General features: G+C 46.9%; 1 protein-coding gene across 1 annotated transcript in view; it reads right to left on the reverse strand.

The window, feature by feature from the left end:
* Positions 1–730: 730 nt before the first annotated feature.
* Positions 731–23627, reverse strand: part of LOC104371602 (uncharacterized) — a 31657-nt gene continuing 8760 nt past the window's right edge. Inside the window, exons 6-8 of the mRNA XM_086616940.1 lie at positions 6290–6358; positions 5648–5716; positions 731–897 (exon numbers count right to left, since the gene is read on the reverse strand). Of these exons, the coding sequence (XP_086473066.1) occupies positions 866–897; positions 5648–5716; positions 6290–6358 (170 nt within the window). The 3' untranslated portion in view covers positions 731–865. The remainder of the gene's footprint in view (positions 898–5647; positions 5717–6289; positions 6359–23627) is intronic.

Raw genomic sequence — 23627 nt, forward strand, 5'->3', positions numbered from 1 at the left:
TCCTCCCTTCCTCTGAGCCCCTAGCTCAGCGTCACTCCAACCTAGGATAACATGCTGGGAGACAGTCTAGGAGAGCAGCATATGGTGACACATGGCACTCATCTCTGTAGACAACGGAAAGAAAGATGCCCCTAGTCTGGTTCTCACAAGGCTCCTGGATAGGCCTGAAGTATTTTTATGATTTCTATCTTCAAAATCCAAGCAGGTTTACTGCTTTACCTACAGCTGACTTATGCCAGCTTGATGACAAGACCAAAGAATGTGATCGAGGAGCCCGCTTGGTGGTGGCTGCTATTTGCTTGTGTCTATGCAGTGAGAGGGCCTGAATATGAAATTAAGTGTTCTCTCATTTTACAGCTGCGGTGATAAGCATCAGCTTTCACACTTCCCACAAAACATGCAAACTCTTCTGTCCCCACACAGCTTGCAAACAGCACCAGAGAAAGCACAGCTACAGGTCTTGCCATGCCATAACAACATGGCCCTTGCAAAGCAGCACGTCACGTAGGCTGTGCATAATACACTGACTTACTTCATTTAGTCTTCAATGTTACTCCTTGGCAACTAACAGGACCTGACTCAGTTATTACAAGATACCACAGCTTCCTCTCAACCTATACAGCCCTGTTTCAAGTCTGTTTCCTTGTTTCATGGCCACTTCATTGATAATTTCTTCTGCACCACAGTCAGGTTTCTTATACTGGGTCCTCACTCCCTCTCACCGTTCTACTCATCCACATTTTGTCACATTTGGAGATTTTTTTTTTTTCTTTTCAACATTGTCTTCAGCAAGTATCCGAATGGGATTTCTCAGTTTGTGATTCAAACCTGGCAGAATAGAAAACTCTGCAGCAGTAAAATGCCATTAGCTTCCACATTCCTGTGCATTTTGAGAATCTTTATATGGACTACCTGCACTGGTGGTCTCCAAAGTGGGGCATGCTGTCGTGGTTTTAGGCTGATCCAGCAACTAAAACTCACACAGTCTCTCCTTCTCCAGTAAAGCAGAGAGGAGAGAAAAAAAAAAACAAAGGGACTGAGGGTTGAGACAAGAACAGAGGGAGCACCCACCAACCATGGTCCTGGGCAAAACAGGCAGAGCTTTTCTGAAAGCAAAACAGTTTATTAATGATTACTTAGAAGGACAAAGGGAAACAAAAACCGATTACTTGAGAGGACAGAGAGAAACAAAACCAGATCTTAAACCCGACACCTTCCCCCCCCCCTTCCTTTTCCTCCCGGCTCTACCTCCTCCCCCCAGCAGCACAGGGGGCAGGGACTGGGGGAGTGCAGGTCAGTTCATTCCGTGCTGTTACTGCTGCTTCTTTCTTAAAGGAGGAGGAGTCCTTACACCCTTTTCCCCTGCTCCAATGGATCCCCTACCCACGAGGAAAAATCCACAAACTTCTCCAGCGTGAGTCCAGCCCACTGGAAACAATCCTTCCCCACAGATTGCTCCGGTGTGGGCTTTACCACAGTCTCGGGTACTTAGGGAGCTGTAGCCACTCGCTCCGGCGTGGGTCGTCACGCAGACTCCAGATGCCTCTCTGCCTTGTCGTGCGTCCCAGCGTGACCATCCTCAGGCTCAGGCATCTTCTCCCCACGGGCTGCGAGTGGGTCTCTGCTCCACCGAGGCCGTCCTGGTTGCAGGGGGGCAGCCTGCTATCTCACCATCAGCCGCAGGGGAAACTCGGCTCCGGCACACCTCCTCCCGCTCCATCCTCACTGACCTGCTGTCGATGCGGCTGTTTCTCTCAGATCTCAGTCCTCTCTGGGTGAACTCAGCCCAGTGGGCACCCCAGGAGTGGGGTGCCCCCAAGTTCCCCAGCTGGCTCCGCCGCCGCCATTCTCCGCAGGCAGCGCCGGCCCGACGCAGGCAGCTGCCCCGCCGGGAGCCAGGGAGCGGGGGCAGTGCCCTCCTCCCTTCTCTGCTCGATCCTGGGCGAAGCACCTTTTCCGGTTCCTTTGTCCTGACTTAAATAGGGCAATTCGCAGAGGCGCCCTATTGGCTCAACCCCGAGGGGGATGGCAGTCTGATCTGGTGGCCAGAACTAAGCCTAACCCGGTTCCAAAACCGGGGAGGTCGCAGGGAGCAAAACCCCTCTCCTGCCACCAGAACCAGCCCCCCTCCACATCAAACCATGACACATGCAAAGGTATCCATCGCAGTGCAGGAAGAACACACTTTTGTACCATTAATAAAGTTAAGGATGAAGTAAACAATATTTGAATTTTTATCTCATTCTTTTCACATTTCTCTTTTGTGCATGTTTTATAATGTACATAATTCTTGAGTACTGTAGCACATGTATATAATTTATAAATAAATATCCATATATTGGATGTGTATAGTCAAAATATTTTGCTGATCAGGTGCACAATCAAAAAAGTTTGGAGACCACCAATCTACATCACAAAATGCAGAAACCAGTATGAAATGCAAATAGTTACACCACTTAAGTAAGGGCTATATGACATACAAAACAACATTTTTCCTTTTCTTTTGAGGAAAGGAAAATTGTTTTCAATCAATCTGCAAACTTCACTTCTTACCAAACAAAAATGCTTTGATACACACTGGCTTACAGTACATATTTTCTAAAAGTTTTTTAAATTTTCTTTTTGAACATTTAAATCAGATTAAAAAATTCAAAACAAGAAGTTTCTGGTGACTCGGTTAATAACTTTGGAAACAAAATCTTTCATAGAATATCTCAAGTTGGAAGGGACCCATAAGGATTATCAAGTCCAACTCCCTGCTCCTGACAGGACTACCCAAAACTAAACTGTATGGCCAAGAGCATCATCCAGATGCTCCTTGAACTCTGACAGATTTGGTGCCATGGCCACTTCCCTGGGGAGCCTGTTCCAGTGACCAACCGCCCTCTCAGTGAAGAACCTTTTCCTAGCAACCATCTCTGATGCAGCTTCGTTCCATTTCTTCATGTCCTGTCACTGGAGAGAGGAGATCGGCACCTCCTCCTCCACTGCTCTCCCTTAAGGAAGTTGTAGACTGCAAGGAAGTCATCCCTTCCATTTCACAAATAGCAAAACAAATCTTTCCATCCATTCCTTTCTTCCCTCACCCAGTTTATTTACTACAGCTGACCTGATTTCACATCCTTCCAAAACTTTGTTTCTTCACAGATGTTTTATTTGTCAAGCACTTTTGAACTAACCACATAACCAAGACCTCCACTTTGAGTAAGTAACCAGATTGACTCAAGTCATCCTACAAATTATAGTCTACATAGAACAATTTTCACCCATCCACAGGGATGTCGCTCACCAGCCTGGGCTGCAGCTCCAAGGACGCTGTTGCATCTTCCGCAGCCAGGGGGAAATGGCCTGCCTCTTGTAGGCAGGATCGGTACCTTGAGTTAGTTAATTAGTTCATTATCTTTAACTCAGTCCAGCTGGCTAATAACAATTGGTTACCATAATTCCCCCTTTTTGTTTTCACAAAGGCTTTAAGGTGAGCAGAGACCCGGTCCATTGATCCAACTCCAGCACGCTTCCCTCCCGCGAATACCACGTCAGGGCGTGCGGCTTTACCTTCTTCTCCAAACGACTCTCGCTCAGGCTCCCGGCTCCGGCTCTGGCGAGGGAGTTGGGGCTTCCCAGGGTCTCATGGATGTATCATATCACGATTACCAGTTGTTGCTCACCAGCCTGGGCTATGGCACTAAGGACACTGTTGCATCTTCCACAGCCAGGAGGAAATGGCCTGCCTCTTGTAGGCAGGATCGGTACCTTGAGTTAGTTAATTAGTTCATTATCTTTAACTCAGTCCAGCTGGCTAATAATGATTGGTTGCCATACAGGGAAGACAATGCTCCCTAGAGTCAAAGTAAAGCCTGCTTGAATCAGTGTATTACAGCAAGTTTCTCAAACCCAGATAAGTTGATTGCCCTCATTAGATGGATTCAAAGTTCAGCAACAGTTCTCAGTATCACCTTACTCTGTGTAAGCTTTGCAGACACATCAGCAATGAGAAAATTTTATTACATATTTACCTACAGTTTTATTTCTAAAACTCTTACACACCTCCAGTGAAATTCTTTCTATGCAAGTCATGCACTTCAACTATATCCCTTGTATTGAGAAATTCACAATTATTGATGGCAGATGATGGCACTTTTTCATGCTGCCATTGAATCTCCTAGGTTCAGGAAATTACTTCTACCTCCACTACCTGGCTATCACGAAGACCAAAGACTTTGAGATACAGCACTATGCTATGGCTTCAACTATTCTGCCTGGAATCTTCCTGTTCCACGGATAAGAACTTTGGATTTTCTACAGATAAGCGTCCAGCAGGATTTTCTGCAATACTACCAGGTGCTTTGAAAGCCAAACTTAGAGTGAAGTAATTGCTCTCTTGGCAAGGGCAAGATTTAGATGTCTCAGTAAGACTTTTCACTATAAACTAAAGGTCAACTATCTCAGCTCCAAACCTAACACCTAACACTTCCTGGGAATCACAGTGTGAAGTTAATTAGCAACAAGAGTGAAACCAGTTAGCATTCCATAGGCTTTCTCTGCTCTAGAAAAATTCTACAGAAAGAGTATTATGGTCTAGACGGACGATAGACTGAAGTAAGCCCCTGCCTGTGCAGTTTATTAAAGGGTACTCCTTATATTCTTCTGTTATCAGATTTGGGACAGGACTAATCTGAGTTTTGATATTCTCCATGTTGATGTACTCCAAGAAGCAGCTGTGTGACCTCACAGATGCTCTGGTCTGCACGCATACCACAGAACACATACTGAGAGGGCAAAACAGCTTTGGAGATACATAAATGAAGGCCTGTTATGCCCCCATAGTAAATGTGGGCATACCATACAGAACTAATGAGTGAGTAAAGGTATTAACTAATTCATGGAACATGAAACAACTGTTGCAAAACATTGTGTCTTTGCAGCCTGAATTTCATCAATATCCACAAGATGTAGTGTTGATCAACTATTCTCCCATACAAGGTATAATAATCACTTTTCTCATTCCATGTGTCAGCCCACAGGCCCACTGGTCTGTTTATTTAGAAGAGCCTTCCCACCATGTCCACATAGGTTTAAAAAAACAAGCCACAAGAAAAACACAAATTAAGTAAATTCTGCACTCTCTGTGACCAAAGAAAACACAGCTGCACACCTAAGCAATAAAAAAACCCCAACACTTCAGTGTTACACAATATCTCTCTGCTTTGATATGATGTTCAACAGCAATCACAATTAACAAGGCAGAATTCCACTTCAGGAATCTATCCACACAAACCCACACTGCCTTACTGACACCTCAGCCACCTCGGCTTTGATCACTTGTTAAAGCATGGAATAAAGTAAAAGTGCAAGCATGAACAAGAGGTGTCTTATTAAGTAACACTTCATCCTACAGTTCTAAAATGGCTAAATCAGCCAGTCTTCTGAACGCTTCCATCACAAACATCTCGCTCCCTAGCACACATCACACATGCACGTGCCCAGCACACGCACATCCCCTTCTCTGCTAGGAATTCTCACTCTGTTTTCTACTTGAGCAAAAAGGGGTCAGGGTCATACACAGCCAGCCCCAGCACTGCCACTCCCAGCCACCGTGCCAGTCTGCACACTCTCCTGAGACACAGGGAGCTTCGCCCTCACGTACCTTCTAGACTGAAGCTGGGAGAGCTGCTCAGGTGCTCTCCATTTCCACCTTCTGCATTCTGGGTCACTTCTGCAAAGACAACAGGCAATACTCAGACAATTCTGGACCTCACAGCACCCCTCCTCTCCAGCCCAGATGGATCAAGAGTAATCTGACTGAAAGCTGGGCCATTTGTTTGGCATCAGTAATAGCCCTGACCAACATCCCCCGCACCCATGGGGGCCGTCATACAGCAGTTCCTCTCTCTCCTCCACACCCTACTCCATATCATCCTCACAATCCCTTCCAGACCCTGCAAAGGCCAAGCACAGAAGGCACTCAGCACCCATGGTGCCACCCATAACTTCACATCACGCAGCAGTAGGCAAAAGTCACAACAAAGAACACTCCATAGCACAGGCACTTAACTCCTTCATTTATGCAATGGTCATCTGCATATTTGGCCAGCAAGCTGCCGTTCTCCGTCTGAAAGATGTTCGAGGAGAGATCAGAAGACAACTACAGTCCCCTGTCTTGCTGAGCTTCAAGGTACTGGCTATTGCGTAAGAGTGAGTTACTAGCTACAACTCACCATGTTGCCAACATCACCAGCTAACACCAGAAAGCCAACACCTTTCCCCAGGACAGCTCCCCACCACTCCCCTCCCTCAGTCACATCATGGTCAACTGCACGCTTGGATGTCAGAGTGCTGTTGTGTACGGCAGAGAGTTCTGAAAGAGAGATCACAGGAGAGCTACAGTCCTCTGGAGTGTCTCTCACTGCTTATCTTCACAGTGGTATCAGTCATTGCTTAGAGATAAGTCACCAGCTACAATTCGTAAGACAGAATCACTCAAGCAGGAAGCGCAGGAGGTCTCTAACCCAACACTCTTCTCAATGAAAGGTCAACATTCTATTCTAGACAGGTTGCTCAGAACTTTCTCTGGTCAGGTCTTAAAAACCTCCAAGGGTAGAACCACAAGGATTCCATGCAGCCTGTCCTAGTGATTACTTATGCTTAGAGGTAGAAATCTTTTTCCCCATACCCACACAATCTCCCCTGCTTCAATTTAGGACCATTACTTTGATGTCCTGCTAATACACCTCAGTAAACACCCTGGCTCAGCCATCTTATCTATATGCTCATAGGTATTGGCAGCTGCTGTTAGGTAGCCTGAAAGCCTGCTCTTCTCTGGGATTGAACAAGCCCAGTTTCTTCAGCCTCTCCTCAGAGGAATTGTGCTCCAGCCCCTGACCACGTTGGTGGCACTCTGCTGAACTTGCTCAAATTTATCAGCATTTTTCCAGCACTCGGTGCACCACAAACTGGATGTGATACTCTACATGTCATCTAGCAAGTGTCAAGTAATGGAAAACAACCACCTCCTTCAATCTACTGGCTTAAGCACACCTTAGGACATTCTGGGATGCTATCAGCCTTTGCTGCCAAGGAACACTGTTGACTCAGTCTACTGTCCGTAAGGACTCCCAGGTACCTTTCAGCAGAGCTGCTCTCCTGCCAGTGAGTCCCCAGTCTGCATGAGTGCAGGGTGTTGGTCCATCCAGGTGCAGGACATGATGTTCACGCAGGCCTTTTCCCCTCCAGCTCTCTCTGAACGACAATCCTGCCCTCATACTGATTGACTGCACTCCACATTTCACTGTCATCTATGAACTCAATGACACTGTTTTCTCTCCCTTGTCCAGGTCACCAAAAAATAGACCTCTGCAGTACTCTGCTTGCCACCGTTATCCATGTGGAGCGCAATCCATTAACCACTACTCACAGGCTTGTTTTCAAGTTTCTAGCAAGTTTTCCACCCATGTAGATAGGCATTCATCCAGACTAGGCCTTCCCGACTTAGGACTCCAATGATGCTAAGGGACATTGCATAAAAAGCCTTGCTAAAGTCAAGGTATATGACACCAATTGTTCTCCTCTCAACTGCAGGTCTAGTCATTTCATCCAAAACAGTTGGTCAAGTTGGTCAATTGCAATTTACTTTTACTTCCAGTCACCATCTTTCTTCTGTGACCAGAAACATGTCCCAAGGAGACTTGCACCATGACTCTCCCAGGGACAAAAGTAAGCCTAAGTGATCTGTAGTTCCACAGATGGACCTGTTAGCCTTTTTGTAAGATAGCTGCTTCAAGTTGTCACAGATGTTATCCAATATGACTTTTGAAGGTGATAAGGAACATCCTTGCAATGACATCTGCCAGCTCTTGTGGCAACCCTTGTATCAGATCCCATGGACTGGTTGGGGCTAAGGTTCCTACCAGAAATCCCTGATCAGATCCCCTTCCATTACTCTCAGATCCCCTCTTCCCTGAACCTGAGTCTAGGCAAAAAGGCCACAGAGACTGTCAAACAGAGGCAAAGGTACACTCAGTATCTCTGCCTTATCTATATCTGATATCAGAGAATGGTTGATGTTGGAAGGAGCCTCTGGAAGTCATCTTGTTCAATCTCCCCACTCAAGCAGACAAACCTAGAGAAGGCTGCCCAGGACCAAGTCCAGACAGCTTTTGAATACCTCCAAGGATGGAGACTCCACAGCCTCTCTGGGCAATGTGTTCCAGTGCTCAGTTATCCTTGCAGAAAAAAAAAAAGTGCTTCCTGATGTTTGGCTGGGTCCTCTCATGTTTTATATGGTGCTCATTGTCTCTTGTCCTGTTCCTGGGCACCCACTGAGAAGAGCCTGGCTCCTTCTTCTTCATTTGCTCCCATCAGATATTTATACACATTGATGAGATCCCACTGAGCCTTCTCTTCTCCAGACTGGACAGCGCCAGCTCTCCCAGCCTTTCCTCATACAGAAGATGATATCACAGAATCACACAATGGTTGAGGTTGGAAGGGAACCTTAAAAGTCATCTTGTCCTATGCCCCTGCTCAAGCAGGCTCAACTACAGCAGGCTGCACAAGACCACGTCCAGTCCCTTATTCATCTTCATAGCCCTTTGCTGGATTCTCCCCAGTAGCTCCGTATCTCCCTTGTACTGGGGAGCCCAGAACAGCACTGCAGGTGTAGCCTCACCAGTGCTGAGTAAAGGAGAGGACCATCTCCCTCACGCTTCTGGTAACATTCCTCCCACTGCAGCCCGGGATACCATTAGCCGCCTTTGCTAATGTCATGGTTTGATGTGCATGTGGGGGGTGGGGGTTCTGGTGGCAGGAGAGGGGCTTTGCTCCCTGTGACCTCCCGGGTTTTGGAACCGGGTTAGACCTGGTTCTGGCCACCAGATCGGACTCCCATCCCCCTCAGGGTTGAGCCAATCAGCGCCTCTGCGAATTTCCCTATTTAAGCTGGGACAAAGGAACCGGAAAAGGTGCTTTGCCCAGGATCGAGCAGAGAAGGGAGGAGGGCACTGCCCCCGCTCCCTGGCTCCCGGCCGGGCAGCTGCCTGCGTTGGGCCGGCGCTGCCCACGGAGGATGGCAGCGGCGGAGCCAGCTGGGGAACTTGGGGGCACCCCACTCCCGGGGTGCCCACTGGGCTGAGTTCACCCAGAGAGGACTGAGATCTGAGAGAAACAGCTACATCGACAGCAGGTCAGTGAGGATGGAGCGGGAGGAGGTGTGCCGGAGCCGAGTTTCCCCTGCAGCTGGTGGTGAGACAGCAGGCGGCCCCCCCTGCAACCAGGACGGCCTCGGTGGAGCAGAGACCCACTCGCAGCCCGTGGGGAGAAGATGCCTGAGCCTGAGGATGGTCGCGCTGGGACGCACGTCAAGGCAGAGAGGCATCTGGAGTCTGCGTGACGACCCACACCAAAGCGAGTGGCTACAAGTCCCTAAGTATCCGAGACTGTAGTAAAGCCCACACTGGGGCAATCCATGGGGAAGGATTGTTTCCTGTGGGCTGGACTCACGCTGGAGAAGTTTGTGGATTTTTCCTCGTGGGTAGGGGATCCACTGGAGCAGGGGAAAAGGGTGTAAGGACTCCTCCTCCTTTAAGAAAGAAGCAGCAGTAACAGCACGGAATGAACTGACCTGCACTCCCCAGTCCCTGCCCCCTGTGCTGCTGGGGGGAGGAGGTAGAGCCGGGAGGAAAAGGAAAAGGGGGGGGGGGGGGCGGGGAAGGAAGGTGTCGGTTTTAAGATCTGGCTTTGTTTCTTTTTATCCTCTCATGTAACCGGTTTTGTTTCCCTTTGTCCTTTTAAGTAACCATCAATAAATTGTTTTGCTTTTAAGAAAGCCAAGTCTGTTTTGCCCAGGACCATGGTTGGTGGGTGCTCCCTCTGTTCTTGTCTCGACCCTCAGTCCCTTTATTATATTTTTCTCCTCTCCACTTTACTGGAGAAGGAGCGACTGTGTGAGTTTTAGTTGCTGGATCGGCCTAAAACCACAACAGTCCTAATTGGCGCCCAACGTGGGGCCCGAAGGGGTTGAGATAAGGAAAGTAAATTGCTGTGATCAGACATTGGTTTTTTTCTTCCTGGATGTTGCTAGCCAGAATGTTGTTTCTAATGCTTTCGTATATGTTACCAGAAATCTATAATTTACTGCCTTATCTGCCTTACATGATATTAGGTGGAATGTTTATGCGGTTTTCTGGCTCTGGTTGTTGGACCGGCATGAAAAGCATGTTATCGGTAATTAAGGGTTTTGCTATACTGTACGGTGTAACACTGATAAGATCATCGGTGCTGGGACCGGCTCAGTCTTTGTATTCGGCGGTGCAGAGGGGGATGGTGATGTGGAGCTCGTTTATTAATTTTGAGCGTCACCTGGCGGATATCATTGCCAATTATACTGGTGACTTTTCATTTACAAAAACTTACGTTGATTTTGATAATGCCGAACATCATTGGAATAACTTAACGGGTTTGATTGTCCTGCAAGGTCTCCTGAATATATGTTTAATTATTTATATATTCAAAGTCAATCGGCCATTTAGGGGTGTATATCAATTTATTTCTCGGGTTATTGTGCTTGCCATCTCGACTCCCATGACAAGCACTATAGCTACTCAGACTACAACGGTATCAGTTGCCCCCGTAAGGAAAAGAAAATGTATACAAAAGTTAGAAGATGAAGAAGAGCAATCAGGGCCATCACAACAACCAAATGAAGAAGAGCAATCAGGGCCATCAGAACAACCAGACAAAGAAGAGCAACCAGGGCCATCACAACGAATGGAGGAAGAGCAACCGAGGAAATGTGTGCGAAAGTCAGAACGCAGAGGAGAGGATGATGATGATGAAGAGCAACCAGGGCCATCACGACAACGAGAGATGAAGCGGGAGCGTTCTGTTTCGCCCCAGAGAAAATCTCAATGGAGGAGAGATGACATCATAGATGAGACAATAACCACCCGATCTCTAAAAATGAGCGAGCTGCGAGATATTCGAAAAGATTATGGCCGTCTTAGAGGTGAGCCCATTGTCACTTGGTTGCTCAGATGCTGGGACATGGGAGCCAATAGTCTGGAGTTAGATGGTAATAAAGCCAGGCAGCTAGGAGCCCTTGCTATGGATGGAGGCATTGATAAAGCAATTGGAAGAGAGACACAAGTTCGCAGCCTCTGGAGATGGCTCCTGGCAGCTATAAAGGAAAGGTATCCCTACAAGGACGAGGTGCCATGTAATGTAAGCAAGTGGACCAACATAGAAAAAGCTATTCAGTATCTGAGAGAACTGGCTGTGCGAGAGTTGATTTATCTTGACTCGAGAAGCGGACCAAGATTCGAAGATCCAGATGACGTCCGGTGCACACGACCAATGTGGCAAAAGATTCTACGGAGTGCGCCATCAGCATATTCCACCTCATTGGCAATAATGGACTTCGGAGACGATGATACACCACTGTCCGTAGGTGATATGGTCACCTACCTCGGACGATATGATGATAATACTTCTATATGAACCTGTGTTGCGGCTGTGGAAAAGCTGTCTGAGGAGGTCCGAGAATTAAGAGAAAAAGTAGATTTCCCACCACCTGAACATTCTAGAATTTCAGCTGTCAGAACCAGGTTACCCTCCTCAGAGACAAGAGAGACGGTACAGATCACAGGGTGAGCTGTGGTTCTACCTGCATGATCATGGAGAAGACATGAGGAGGTGGGATGGAAAACCCACCTCAGCCTTAGAGTCAAGGGTACGCCAGTTGGGAGGAAGAACCAACAGAAATAGAACTTTCTCCAATTCCTCCAGGACAGCTGTTGCCCCAGTCTACAGTGAGCAGTCCACTAGTCAAAATGGGAGGGCTGATCTTCCTAGCCACCCTGACTCTAATCCTGCTGATTCCTCTGATGAATATGATAACAGGCATTAGAGGGGCCCTGCCTCCAGCCAGGTGGAGGAAAGGGACAATCGAGTTTACTGGACTGTGTGGATTCGTTGGCCTGGCACATCATACCCCCAAAAGTATAAGGCTCTAGTGGACACTGGTGCCCAATGCACCTTGATACCATCGAACTTCAGAGGGGCAGAATCCATCTGTATTTCTGGAGTGACAGGGGGGTCTCAACAACTGACTGTGCTAGAGACTGAAGTGAGCCTAACTGGAAAGCAGTGGAAAAAACACCCTATTGTAACTGGCCCAGAAGCGCCGTGCATCCTTGGCATAGATTATCTTAAGAGAGGGTATTTCCAAGACCCAAAAGGGTATCGATAGGCTTTTGGCATAGCTGCAGTAGAGACAGAAGAAGGCAGGCAGCTGTCTACTTTGCCTGGTCTCTCAACGGACCCTTCTGCTGTGGGATTACTGAGGGTCGAAGAACAACAGGTGCCAATTGCTACTACAACAGTGCACCGACGGCAATATCGTACCAACCGAGACTCTCTAATTCCTATCCATAAGTTGATTCGTCAACTGGAGAGTCAAGGAGTCATCACAAAGACCCGCTCACCTTTTAACAGCCCTATATGGCCTGTACGTAATTCCAATGACGAGTGGAGGCTGACAGTAGACTATCGTGGCTTGAATGAAGTTACACCACCATTGAGTGCTGCCGTGCCAGATATGCTAGAACTTCAGTATGAACTGGAGTCAAAGGCAGCCAGGTGGTACGCTACAATTGATATCGCTAATGCTTTTTTCTCAATTCCTTTGGCACCGGAATGCAGGCCACAGTTTGCTTTCACTTGGAGGGGCATCCAGTATACCTGGAATCGACTGCCCCAGGGGTGGAAACACAGCCCCACTATTTGCCATGGACTGATCCAGACCACACTGGAACAGGGTGAAGCCCCAGAACATTTGCAATACATTGATGACATCATTGTATGGGGCAACACAGCAGAAGAAGTTTTTGAGAAAGGTGAAAAGATAATCCAAATCCTTCTGAAAGCAGGCTTTGCCATAAAACAGAGTAAGGTCAAGGGACCTGCCCAGGAGATTCAGTTTTTGGGAATAAAATGGCAAGATGGGCGTCGTCAGATTCCAATGGACGTGATTAATAAAATAACAGCTATGTCCCCACCAACCAACAAAAAGGAAGCACAAGCTTTCTTAGGCATTGTGGGTTTCTGGAGAATGCATATTCCAGATTACAGCCAGATTGTAAAACCCCTCTATCAAATAATGCGAAAGAAGAATAATTTTGAATGGGGCCCAGAGCAAAAACAAGCCTTTGAACAAATTAAACAAGAAATAGTCCATGCGGTAGCCCTGGGACCAGTCCGTACAGGACAAGATGTCAAAAACGTGCTCTACACTGCAGCTGGGGAGAATGGTCCTACCTGGAGTCTCTGGCAAAAAGCGCCAGGGGAGACGCGAGGTCACCTCTTGGGTTTTGGAGTTGAGGATACAAAGGATCCGAAGCCAACTATACTCCAACTGAAAAAGAGATACTGGCAGCATATGAAGGAGTCCGAGCTGCTTCTGAAGTGATTGGTACGGAAGCACTGTTGCTCCTGGCACCCCGATTGCCAGTGCTCGGCTGGATGTTCAAAGGGAGCGTCCCGTCTACACACCACGCAACTGATGCCACATGGAGCAAGTGGATCACACTGATCACACAAAGAGCTCGGATAGGAAACCTCAATCGCCCAGGAATTTTGGAAGTGATCACTAACTGGGCTGAAGGTAAAGACTTTGGAATGTCACCAGAGGAGGAGGAGGTGACACGTGTTGAGGAGGCTCCACCTTATAATGAACTATCAGACAATGAGAAGAAATATGCTCTGTTTACTGACGGATCCTGTCGCCTTGTAGGAAAACATCGAAAATGGAAAGCTGCTGTATGGAGTCCTACTCGACGGGTAGCAGAAGCTACCGAAGGAGAAGGTGAATCAAGTCAGTTTGCAGAGGTGAAAGCCATCCAACTGGCTTTAGACATTGCTGAACGAGAAAAGTGGCCAATGCTCTATCTCTATACCGACTCATGGATGGTAGCAAATGCCCTGTGGGGATGGCTACAGCAATGGAAGCAGAGCAACTGGCAACGCAGAGGTAAACCCATCTGGGCTGCCCCATTGTGAAAGGACATTGCTGCTCGAGTAGAGAAGCTGGTTGTAAAAGAACGTCATGTAGATGCCCATGTACCCAAGAGTCGGGCCACTGAAGAACATCAAAACAATCAACAGGTGGATCAGGCCGCTAAGATTAAAGTGGCTCAGGTGGATCTGGACTGGAAACATAAAGGTGAAAAATGTCTAGCTCGTTGGGCCCATGATGCGTCAGGCCATCAAGGAAGCGACGCCACATACAAATGGGCTCGCGATCGAGGGGTGGACCTAACTATGGACACTATTGCAGAGGTGATCCATGAATGTGAAACATGTGCTGCAATCAAGCAAGCCAAGTGGTTAAAACCTCTTTGGTATGGAGGGCGTTGGTTTAAATATCAGTATGGAGAGGCTTGGCAAATTGATTATGTCACACTTCCACAAACTCGCAGTGGCAAGCGTTACGTGCTCACAATGGTGGAAGCAGCCACTGGATGGCTGGAAACCTATGCTGTGCCCCATGCCACTCCCCGGAACACTATCTTGGGCCTTGAAAAGCAAGTCTTGTGGCAGCATGGCAGCCCAGAGAGAATTGAGTCAGACAACGGGACTCATTTCCGTAACAATCTTATAGACACTTGGGCCAAAGAGCATGGCATCGAGTGGGTATATCACATCCCCTATCATGCACCAGCTTCTGGGAAGATTGAACGATATAATGGATTGCTAAAAACCACACTGAAAGCAAAGGGTGGTGGGACCTTCAAACATTGGGATACACATTTAGCAAAAGCCACCTGGTTAGTCAGCACTAGGGGATCTGCCAATCGAGCTGGTCCTGCCCAATCAGAACTTCTACGTACTGTAGAAGGAGATAAAGTCCCTGTAGTGCACATGAGGAATATACTCGGGAAGACAGTTTGGGTTATTCCTGCCTCGGGTAAAGGTACACCCATTCGTGGGATTGCTTTTGCTCAAGGACCTGGGTACACTTGGTGGGTGATGCAGAGGGTCGGGGAAGTCCGATGTGTGCCTCAAGGGGATTTGATGTTGGGTGAAAATAGATGATAAAATGAATTGAATTGTGTGATATTAATTGTTGAATAACCCTGTCCCTGCATACCATCATTGCTATGGTTGTCACATTGTACTAATGCCATTATATTAAGAATCATCCAGGTTAATGAAGAATGAACTTCGACAGAACCAGAACTGATTCCAAACATTCAGCAACTTCTTCGAGATCAACATCTTCAATCTACAGACAGCGGCCGGATACACCAACTACGAGCTCCAGACGCCGCACGCAACAAGGCTACATGTCATCCGTTCTACCGACTGAGCGAATTCCACGTCATCTTTCCTGCCCTGAGACTGCTGTAACAGATGAAGACGCATTTTGGAGGGATGACCCATGGCTAAGGGAATAGTACATATGTAAGGTTTGAGCATGACATGCATGGTATGGAATAAGGCATGGATACTGTCCTGGTTTTAGCTGAGACAGAGTTAGCTCTTCTTTTTAGCAGCTAGAAGAGCTCCGTGTTTTAGTTTTACTCAGAGGCTCGCTCTGAGAAGAATGTTGATAGCACGCTGATGTTTGGAGTTGGCACTGAGGTCTCAAGGACTTTTCAGCTTGCCGTGTTCTTGCCAGTGTGCAGGAGCACAACAGGATAAGGGGGGAGCATGGCCGGGACAAGGGGTCCACGACTCTCCTTACGATTTGTACTTGGACTTAAGATTGAGGGCCAAACTGGCCAATTAGAATTCCGTATCATGCAGCGTCATGCCCAGTACAAAAGTGAGGGGCAGCCGGACAGAAGGGCTTTTGCGCTTTGGCTCTTTTGCACTTTTGCTCTTTTGCGCTTGCTGCGCTTTTGCTCTATTGCCTTTTTTTCTCTCTCTCCCAGTACTCCCACTCTCGGAGTTCTCTCTCTCTCTCTCTCTCTCTCTCTCTCTCCCCCTCTCTATTTCGGGGATAGAAATAGAGATTTTCTATTTCTACTCTCTGCGGATAAGAGGGGGTGGTGAGCACCAACACTGTGTATTAAATCATCTGTATTAAATTGTTCTTATCTCAACCCACGGGTTTCCCGTTTCTCCTTTAATTCTATCCCTCATTCCTGGGGGTGGGGGAGGGTGAGTGACCGGCTGTGTGGGGTTCGGTTGCTGGAGCGGCCTAACCCACAATAGCTGCAAGGGCACGTTGTCAAGTTGTTAGCTTGTGCTCATCTTCTGGTCCTCCAGGACATCCAGGTCGTTTAGTGAAAAACTGATTTTGCAGTTGATTGGTCCTCAGCATATACCAGTGCCTGGGGTTATTCCTCCCCAGCTGCAGGATTTTGCATGTCCTTTTGTTGAACTGCATGAGGTTCCTGCCAGCACGCTTCTACAGCCTGTCGAGGTCCCCCTGGATGGCAACACACTCCCTTCGGTGTGTTAGCCACTCCTCCCAGTTTTGTATCATCAGCAAACTTGCTGAAGGCATTACTCTGCCTCATCATTCAGCTCATTAAGGAAGACATTAAAGAGGACTGGACCCAGTATTGACCCGTGGGGTACACTGCTAGATACTGGCCTCCAACTAGAATTCATAACAGTGATCAAAACCCTCTGGATCTCAGCCATTCAGCCAGTTTTCAGTCCACCTCACTATCTACTCATCTAGCATATGCTTTGTCAGGATCAGGTATCACTAAATCAATCCCTTGCTCAGCAACAGGCCCACATTTTCCCTGTTTATTCTTTTACAGATAACATAGTAGCAGAAGATGCTCTCATTGTCCTGGTTCATCCCATAGTGGTTTCAAGCCTCCCTGAGCCTTGGCTTTCCTCACACCATCCTTACCTGCCCAGGCCATGTTCCTAAATTCCTCCGTTGTAGCCTACCCCTGCCTCCACATTCAGTGTAAGCAATTCTTGCACAGCAGCTCTGATGGGAGCTCCCCGCTTAGCCAAGCGGATCTTCTGATTTGCCTGCCTGTTTTCCTGACCATCCCGATGGCCGGTGCTCATGCTTGGAGAAAGTCCTCCCTAAAGGCCTGATGGCTCTCTTGAGCTCCTTTGCTCCTCAGAACTGTCTCCCGTGAGATCGTGCCTACCATCTTCCTGAATAAGCAGAAATCTGCTCTCTGAAAGCTCAGGGCTCGTACTCCAATGTTTGCCTTCCTCACTCTTCTCAGGATCTGGAGCTGTTCCTTGGTCACTACAGCCAAGGCAGCCATTTGTGACCACTTCCCCATCCAGCCCTCCTCTGTTAGCGAGCACCAGGTACAGCTGCACGTCAGCCCTTGCTGGCACATCTGGTAGCCTGTGTGAAGAAGTTGTCCCTGACGCTGCCCAGAAATATTCCTGACTGCTTGAACTGCTGTGTCGCCTTTTGTAGCAGATGTCGGGGAGGTTGAAGACAGACACACACACACAGAGTATTGTCTTCCACCAGAGACAACGAAGGACAGTCTGACTTCATTCCACAGAGCAGCAATCTCTCCAAACTGAGCTTCCTCTTGGCAAAGCCTTCTCTTGCTCATATCAGCTCCTATCCCTCACCTAAGTGCTTGATGTGCACACACTGGGAGACTGGAGGCCCCCTTGCAGGGATCTCCCAACAGGCAGCATTAACCAGAAGACCAAAAGCCAGCACTTCAGCAGCGACTGCCACTTGACCAGTATTCTCATCTCACTCTGACTGGGACTATATATTTTCTTTCTTTCTTTTTTTTTACCCCAAATGATTTCCAAAACACATGTGCTTCAAGTCCATATGCTCTGCTGGGATTATTTCCAAGGCTGGTAAAAACACAAGACTTGCTCTGCCCTTAACTACAGCCAGAAAGCTGGTTAACTCTGCTCCTGAAACTCCTGCACAGAAGACAGGTATTCAGCATTTGTGGCACAATCCTCCCCAATACGTCTATTGAGGAGCAGTACACAGAAGAGGCTCTGAGCCTTCAACTCCAAGTACCCTGGCCAGTTTGCCCACTGGGTCATTAGCACGGACTGCTCCACAGAACACGCACTTAACTTCCTGACTTACACCACTGTTAACTCTCTGCTTGTCTTCCAGGCCACCATCCTCCTCCTTTTTCAGTTCTTTGTCTGAAAAGATACCAGAGAAGAGCTATGGTCCCTCAGGAGCACTCTCCATAGTTTCTTCCCCACGCCAGCACAGGTCATTGCTCTGTGCTGTCCAGAGCTCAGCAGCACACCTTCTCCTCTGCAATACTTACGTACTGCTGTGCTACCAGCAGCAGCTCTATTTAGAATTAAATATTTAAAGACATTTTGGAGAACATCACAACCTTGCCTGCTGTTTGCCGTCCGTACAGCAGTGATTGCATGCTATCTAGGTGCTGCAGGGTGTACTGCACAAAAGTGCACTGACTCCCCTTCCTGGTCTTCCCACTTTATACTGCAACAAAATAAAATACTTTATTTTATACAGTATAAAGCATTTTATTTTGTTCCTCTAGTATCCAATCAGATAACATTTATCTATGGGCTTGATTCTGTTTTGCCTGAACCATAGGTTTCCCTTCTTTCTTCCATAAGACAGGCATAAAATAAACCTCCTTCTCCTACATCTATGTCCATGTATATGGAAATAGTTACACAAGTGCTAAGACAATGAAAAGTCCAGGCTAACCTGACAGTGACACCTTCGCCATCAGCTACACAACCCCTATTTCTTCAGATGAGGAAAGCTGTTCTATGTCCATTACAACTCATTCAGGAAGAACAAGTAGCAAAATGCAGTGGCTTATGGGTTTCTTTTTCCTTATGGTCACCATTAGTGATTTTTCCCTCAATCAGGAAAAATCTCTGCCTTCTCCAACCCCCTTATTATCAGCTACTTGCGAAAAATAATGGACGAGTTAGTGAATGAATGATCAATAGCTTGAGGTAAAAACCCTACATTTTTTTTTTGCTGGCTTAAACTACAATGTTCCTATTTCACTACCCCTCTGGAGTAAAAACAACTTCTAGAAAAAAAAACGGGTCTCAGAATTTCCTTAAAATTTACAGTGGCTGTACTAAGAAAAGAAAACTGAGGCTTTGCTTAGCTCCCTGACGAATGCAGGCAAAACACAGTCCTAGAGCATAAAGTAAGTGGAAGATATTGGATCCAGACATGGTGCTTCTCAACAGAAAGAATCATAGAATCATAGAATCATAGAATGGTTTGGGTTGGAAGGGACCTCAAAGATCATCTAGTTCCAACCCCCCTGCCATGGGCAGGGACACCCTCCACTACACCAGGTTGCCCAAAGCCTCATCCAACCTGGCCTTGAACACCTCCAGGGATGGGGCATCCACAACTTCTCTGGGCAACCTGTTCCAGTACCTCACCACCCTCAATGTAAAGAATTTCTTTCTTATATCTAACCTAAATCTCCCCTCTTTCAGTTCAAATCCATTGCCCCTTGTCCTATCACTACACACCCTTGTAAAAAGTCCCTCTCCAGCTTTCCTGTAGGCCCCCTTTAGGTACTGGAAAGCTGCTGTAAGATCACCACGGAGTCTTCTCTTCTCCAGGCTGAACACCCCCAACTCTCTCAGCCTGTCTTCATAGCAGAGGTGCTCCAGCCCTCGGATCATCTTCGTGGCCCTCCTCTGGACTCGTTCCAGTAGCTCCATGTCCTTCTTGTGTTGGGGACTCCAGAGCTGAACACAGTATTCCAGGTGGGGTCTCACAAGAGCTGAGTAGAGGGGCAGAATCCCCTCCCTCAACCTGCTGGCCACGCTCCTTTTGATACAGCCCAGGATACAATTTGCTTTCTGGGCTGCCAGCGCACGTTGCCGGCTCATGTTGAGCTGCTCATCCACCTGCACTCCCAAGTCCTTTTCCTCAGGGCTGCTCCCAATCCATTCTCCGCCCAGCCTGTACTTGTGCATGGGATTGCCCCGACCCACGTGCAGGACCTTGCACTTGGCCTTGTTGAACTTCATGAGGTTCTCACAGGCCCACCTCTCCAGCCTGTCAAGGTCCCTCTGGATGGCATCCCTTCCCTCCAGTGTGTCCACAACACCACACAACTTGGTGTCATCTGCAAACTTGCTGAGGGTGCACTCAATCCCGCTGTCCATGTCTCCAACAAAGATGTTAAATAGCACTGACCCCAGTACTGACCCCTGAGGAACACCACTTGTCACTGGCCTCTACGTGGACGTTGAACCATTGACCACAACTCTTTGAGTGCAACCATCCAGCCAATTCCTTATCCACCGAATGGTCCATCCATCAAAACCATGTCTTTCCAGTTTAGAGATAAGGATGTCGTGTGGGACAGTATCAAATGCTTTGGATAAGTCCAGGTAGACAATGTCAGTTGCTCTTCCCCTATCCATCAATGCTGTAACCTCATCATAGAAGGCCACCAAATTAGTCAGGCAGGATTTGCCCTTAGTGAAGCCATGTTGGCTGTCACCAATCACCTCCCTCTTATATCTCCCAAATTAGCATTTTGCAAGCTTGTAAGCATCCCATCTCTAAATTGGTGTGTTCAGGCTCAGATCTGTTTACCATCAACACAAATAAAGCTTTGAAGCTGTAGTGTTTCATTATCTTAGGTCCTGTTTGAGGGTTTCTTTCCAGCAGAAAGCAAAGATCACCCACCCATGATCACACACTATAAAAATACCCTTGCATTCTTTTGCATGCAAATAAAAGGTAACACTAGACAAAAGGGTGATTTGGTTATCTACTATAAAAAGGGGTTCCCTTGCACATGCGTAGTTCTTCTTTCCACAGATGAAGTGATATGCAAACACAGCATGCAGCATCATTCTCATCATGATTCAAGAGGGAAGCTGAAGGCCCAAGACAGCATTTGCTCAGTACTGTTTAACAAACACAAGAATCCAGGTCTTTTTGACTTCTCATCTAGTGATCCAGCCATCAACACTTACTGTTCCTAAGGAAACTGGTCTTTCCAGGCCAACAGGGGAATGGTAATCTCTACACTGAGAACATGCTAATATGTTTGGGACTGCAAAAGGCCAAGTGCAAAACTAATTCTGCCTTTCATATCCCCCTGTTTTAAGGCACCATCTCACTTGTTACCTGTTTCAGGCTTTTCATTCTCATGATGAACAGCTTGTGAAGATGTAGCTGCAAGCAAAAAGAAATCCTTTTTAGAAATGTGTATGGAGGTAACACAACAGTCTGCAAAATATGCAACTCAGCCTTAAAGAGACAATTTCATTATAACACTTTCAGCAGATACCCCTGGGAACTAGTATGTTATGCCACTTTATTGAAGGCCTCACAATTAATTTCAACTTCCCTCCAGCAACTACCTTAGGTCCCAGACCATAACCAGCATTATCTCTAGTTATGCCTACAGCTTTACAAAATTTTCCTGAAGTGAGTTTACTCAAGGTGATAAAGCTGCACAGATTTGCCATAAGAAGACAGACATCTGAGAAGAGAATCCACATCTCCTTCCTTTACTTCACCTATGTGTTGTACTAACACTGTGACTTTATACTCTTTCTATTTGCAGACCTTAAAGAATCTCTAATAGAAACACGGGCGATTATAAAGAAAATTTAAGTGCAGTAGCAAAAGAGTTTGGCTTTTTTTGCTGCTGTTGTTTTGTGTGGGTTTTTTTCCCCCCATCCTTCTCCTTTTTTCACCTGCAAAACCATTAGTGATCTCTAGACTTCAGTGATCTCTGAACTATCAGTTAGAACCATAGCTTTAACAAATGTATGAAAACATTAGAAGAAAAATGAAGTCCTTTATCCAAAAATCCTGCTAAAAAGCTCCTAAGACTTTGATACACTGGCGCAGGGGGAGAAAGAGAGGGTAAAACCCCAAACAAACCCAACAACAACAACAAAAAACCCAAATACCACAACACCCTGATTCCATGAAACTGTGCCTCCCTACCTGTGGCATCTTTTTGAGGCCCATCACCAAGGACCTCACCACATTTTTTGAACGTCCAAACCCATGAAAGCATTAGGAAACTTTAGAAATTAAAGAACAACTTAAGAAATTAAACCTACAGAAAAACTCTTCAAAGGTGACACAACATTTTGCAATCCAAGAAACATCCCGCTCCAGCCTTGTGCTAAGTCCAGTAGCTCGTCTAAGATACCAGATCGAGTATCCCCCATGAAGCCACTGTTAACATCACACCACTCCAACTGGGCAGTGAGCTTGTATTCGCTGGCAGCAGCTTTGGCTGAAACAGGATTTGGTCTGGTGACCTCCGCAACAAAGTATTTTTTAAAGGTCTTCTCCTGCTCTCCCTAATCAGTGGTCCTGGCAACAAGATGTACACGTGTTAAAGCTGAAACACGTTAGCCTCATTCCCTTGTGAAAAGAGCTCAGACTACAGGAGCTGTTCCTTTCCCTAGCTGCTGACCTTACAGAGAGATCTTGCTGCAAATGAATGTAAAAAAATAAAAATAAGAAAAAGGAGCAGGATTAGAATGGACAGCAGAAGCACAAGTGGAGATGTGGACAGGAAGACAGGAATGCAGGCAACCCTGAGAATCCGTACTGCCTGCAGAAGGGCATCACGGAAAGAAATCATGGATTGGCAGCAGACTAGTAACTAATGGAAAGCGGTGAGAAGTTCCTCCACTGACTGTCTCCTACCCTCATCTTGACTGTTACAAGGAGAAGACAGGCCTGCAAAATGGAGTAAGAATGAATCAAAAAGGGCTGCTCACAGATCTTTTCCCGAAACATCTGAAAGGAGTTGGAAAAAGAAAAGGAAACAATTGTGACTTGACCCACAAGATGTAAGCATGCACCAGAGCCATGCACCAAAAGCAAGGACCAGCGTTCTGCATACCAGACTAGCAACATGCCTGTCATAACCAGCCTTGGGTGCATTTTCAAGATATGACCAAGGTAAACTAACAGCAAACTCCTGCCAGTCTGATGTGACACCTTCAATGGTCATTAAATCTACTGCTTCATGCACAGCATCGACCCCCACCCACTGGAACCAACTTTCCAAGTCATATTTAATGCACAGAGAAAAAGGCTAGCTGCCCAGTTTCCAAGACAGGCCAGCAAGAAATTGCCATGAAGGATACTGGGAATGAGCAATGTATTACATTCATGCCCAGCCCTGAGCACTTGGTATGAATAACAGGTTTAGGAGAATAATCAACCAAATTTCTGAAAGAATCATAGAATGGTCTGGGTTGGAAGGGACCTCAAAGATCATTTAGTTCCAACCCCCCTGAAAGAAGTTTATATAAATGGCACAGGCAGATAAGATTAAAAGAGATGGAAGAAATAACCTCATGTAAACCAAACAGCTAAAGAGTAAGTTCTCCAACAGATAGATTGCCCAATAGTGTGTGCTTTTCCAGCCCTCATCCTGAGGCCAGCTCCCATTCTCCATTGTCAGAAGCAGAATTCACCTCCAAAGAGCGCAGCTGACCAGGCAAATCTCAGGCCAGTAATTCTGCCAGCCTCACTAACATCCACTAAGTGCAGGTTCCTACGATTATCCAATATTGGACCTCAACTGAGACTTCGAAGCCGTGTGTGCACACACTGAAAATCAACTCGAAAGCTTAGACACTGCAAAAAAGGAAAGAGCAGACCAGGCTCCTTGCTCCAACCAACAGCAAATCTT

This window comes from Tauraco erythrolophus, chromosome 1, assembly GCF_009769465.1.
Source record: "Tauraco erythrolophus isolate bTauEry1 chromosome 1, bTauEry1.pri, whole genome shotgun sequence".
NCBI classification, from domain to species: Eukaryota; Metazoa; Chordata; class Aves; order Musophagiformes; family Musophagidae; genus Tauraco; species Tauraco erythrolophus.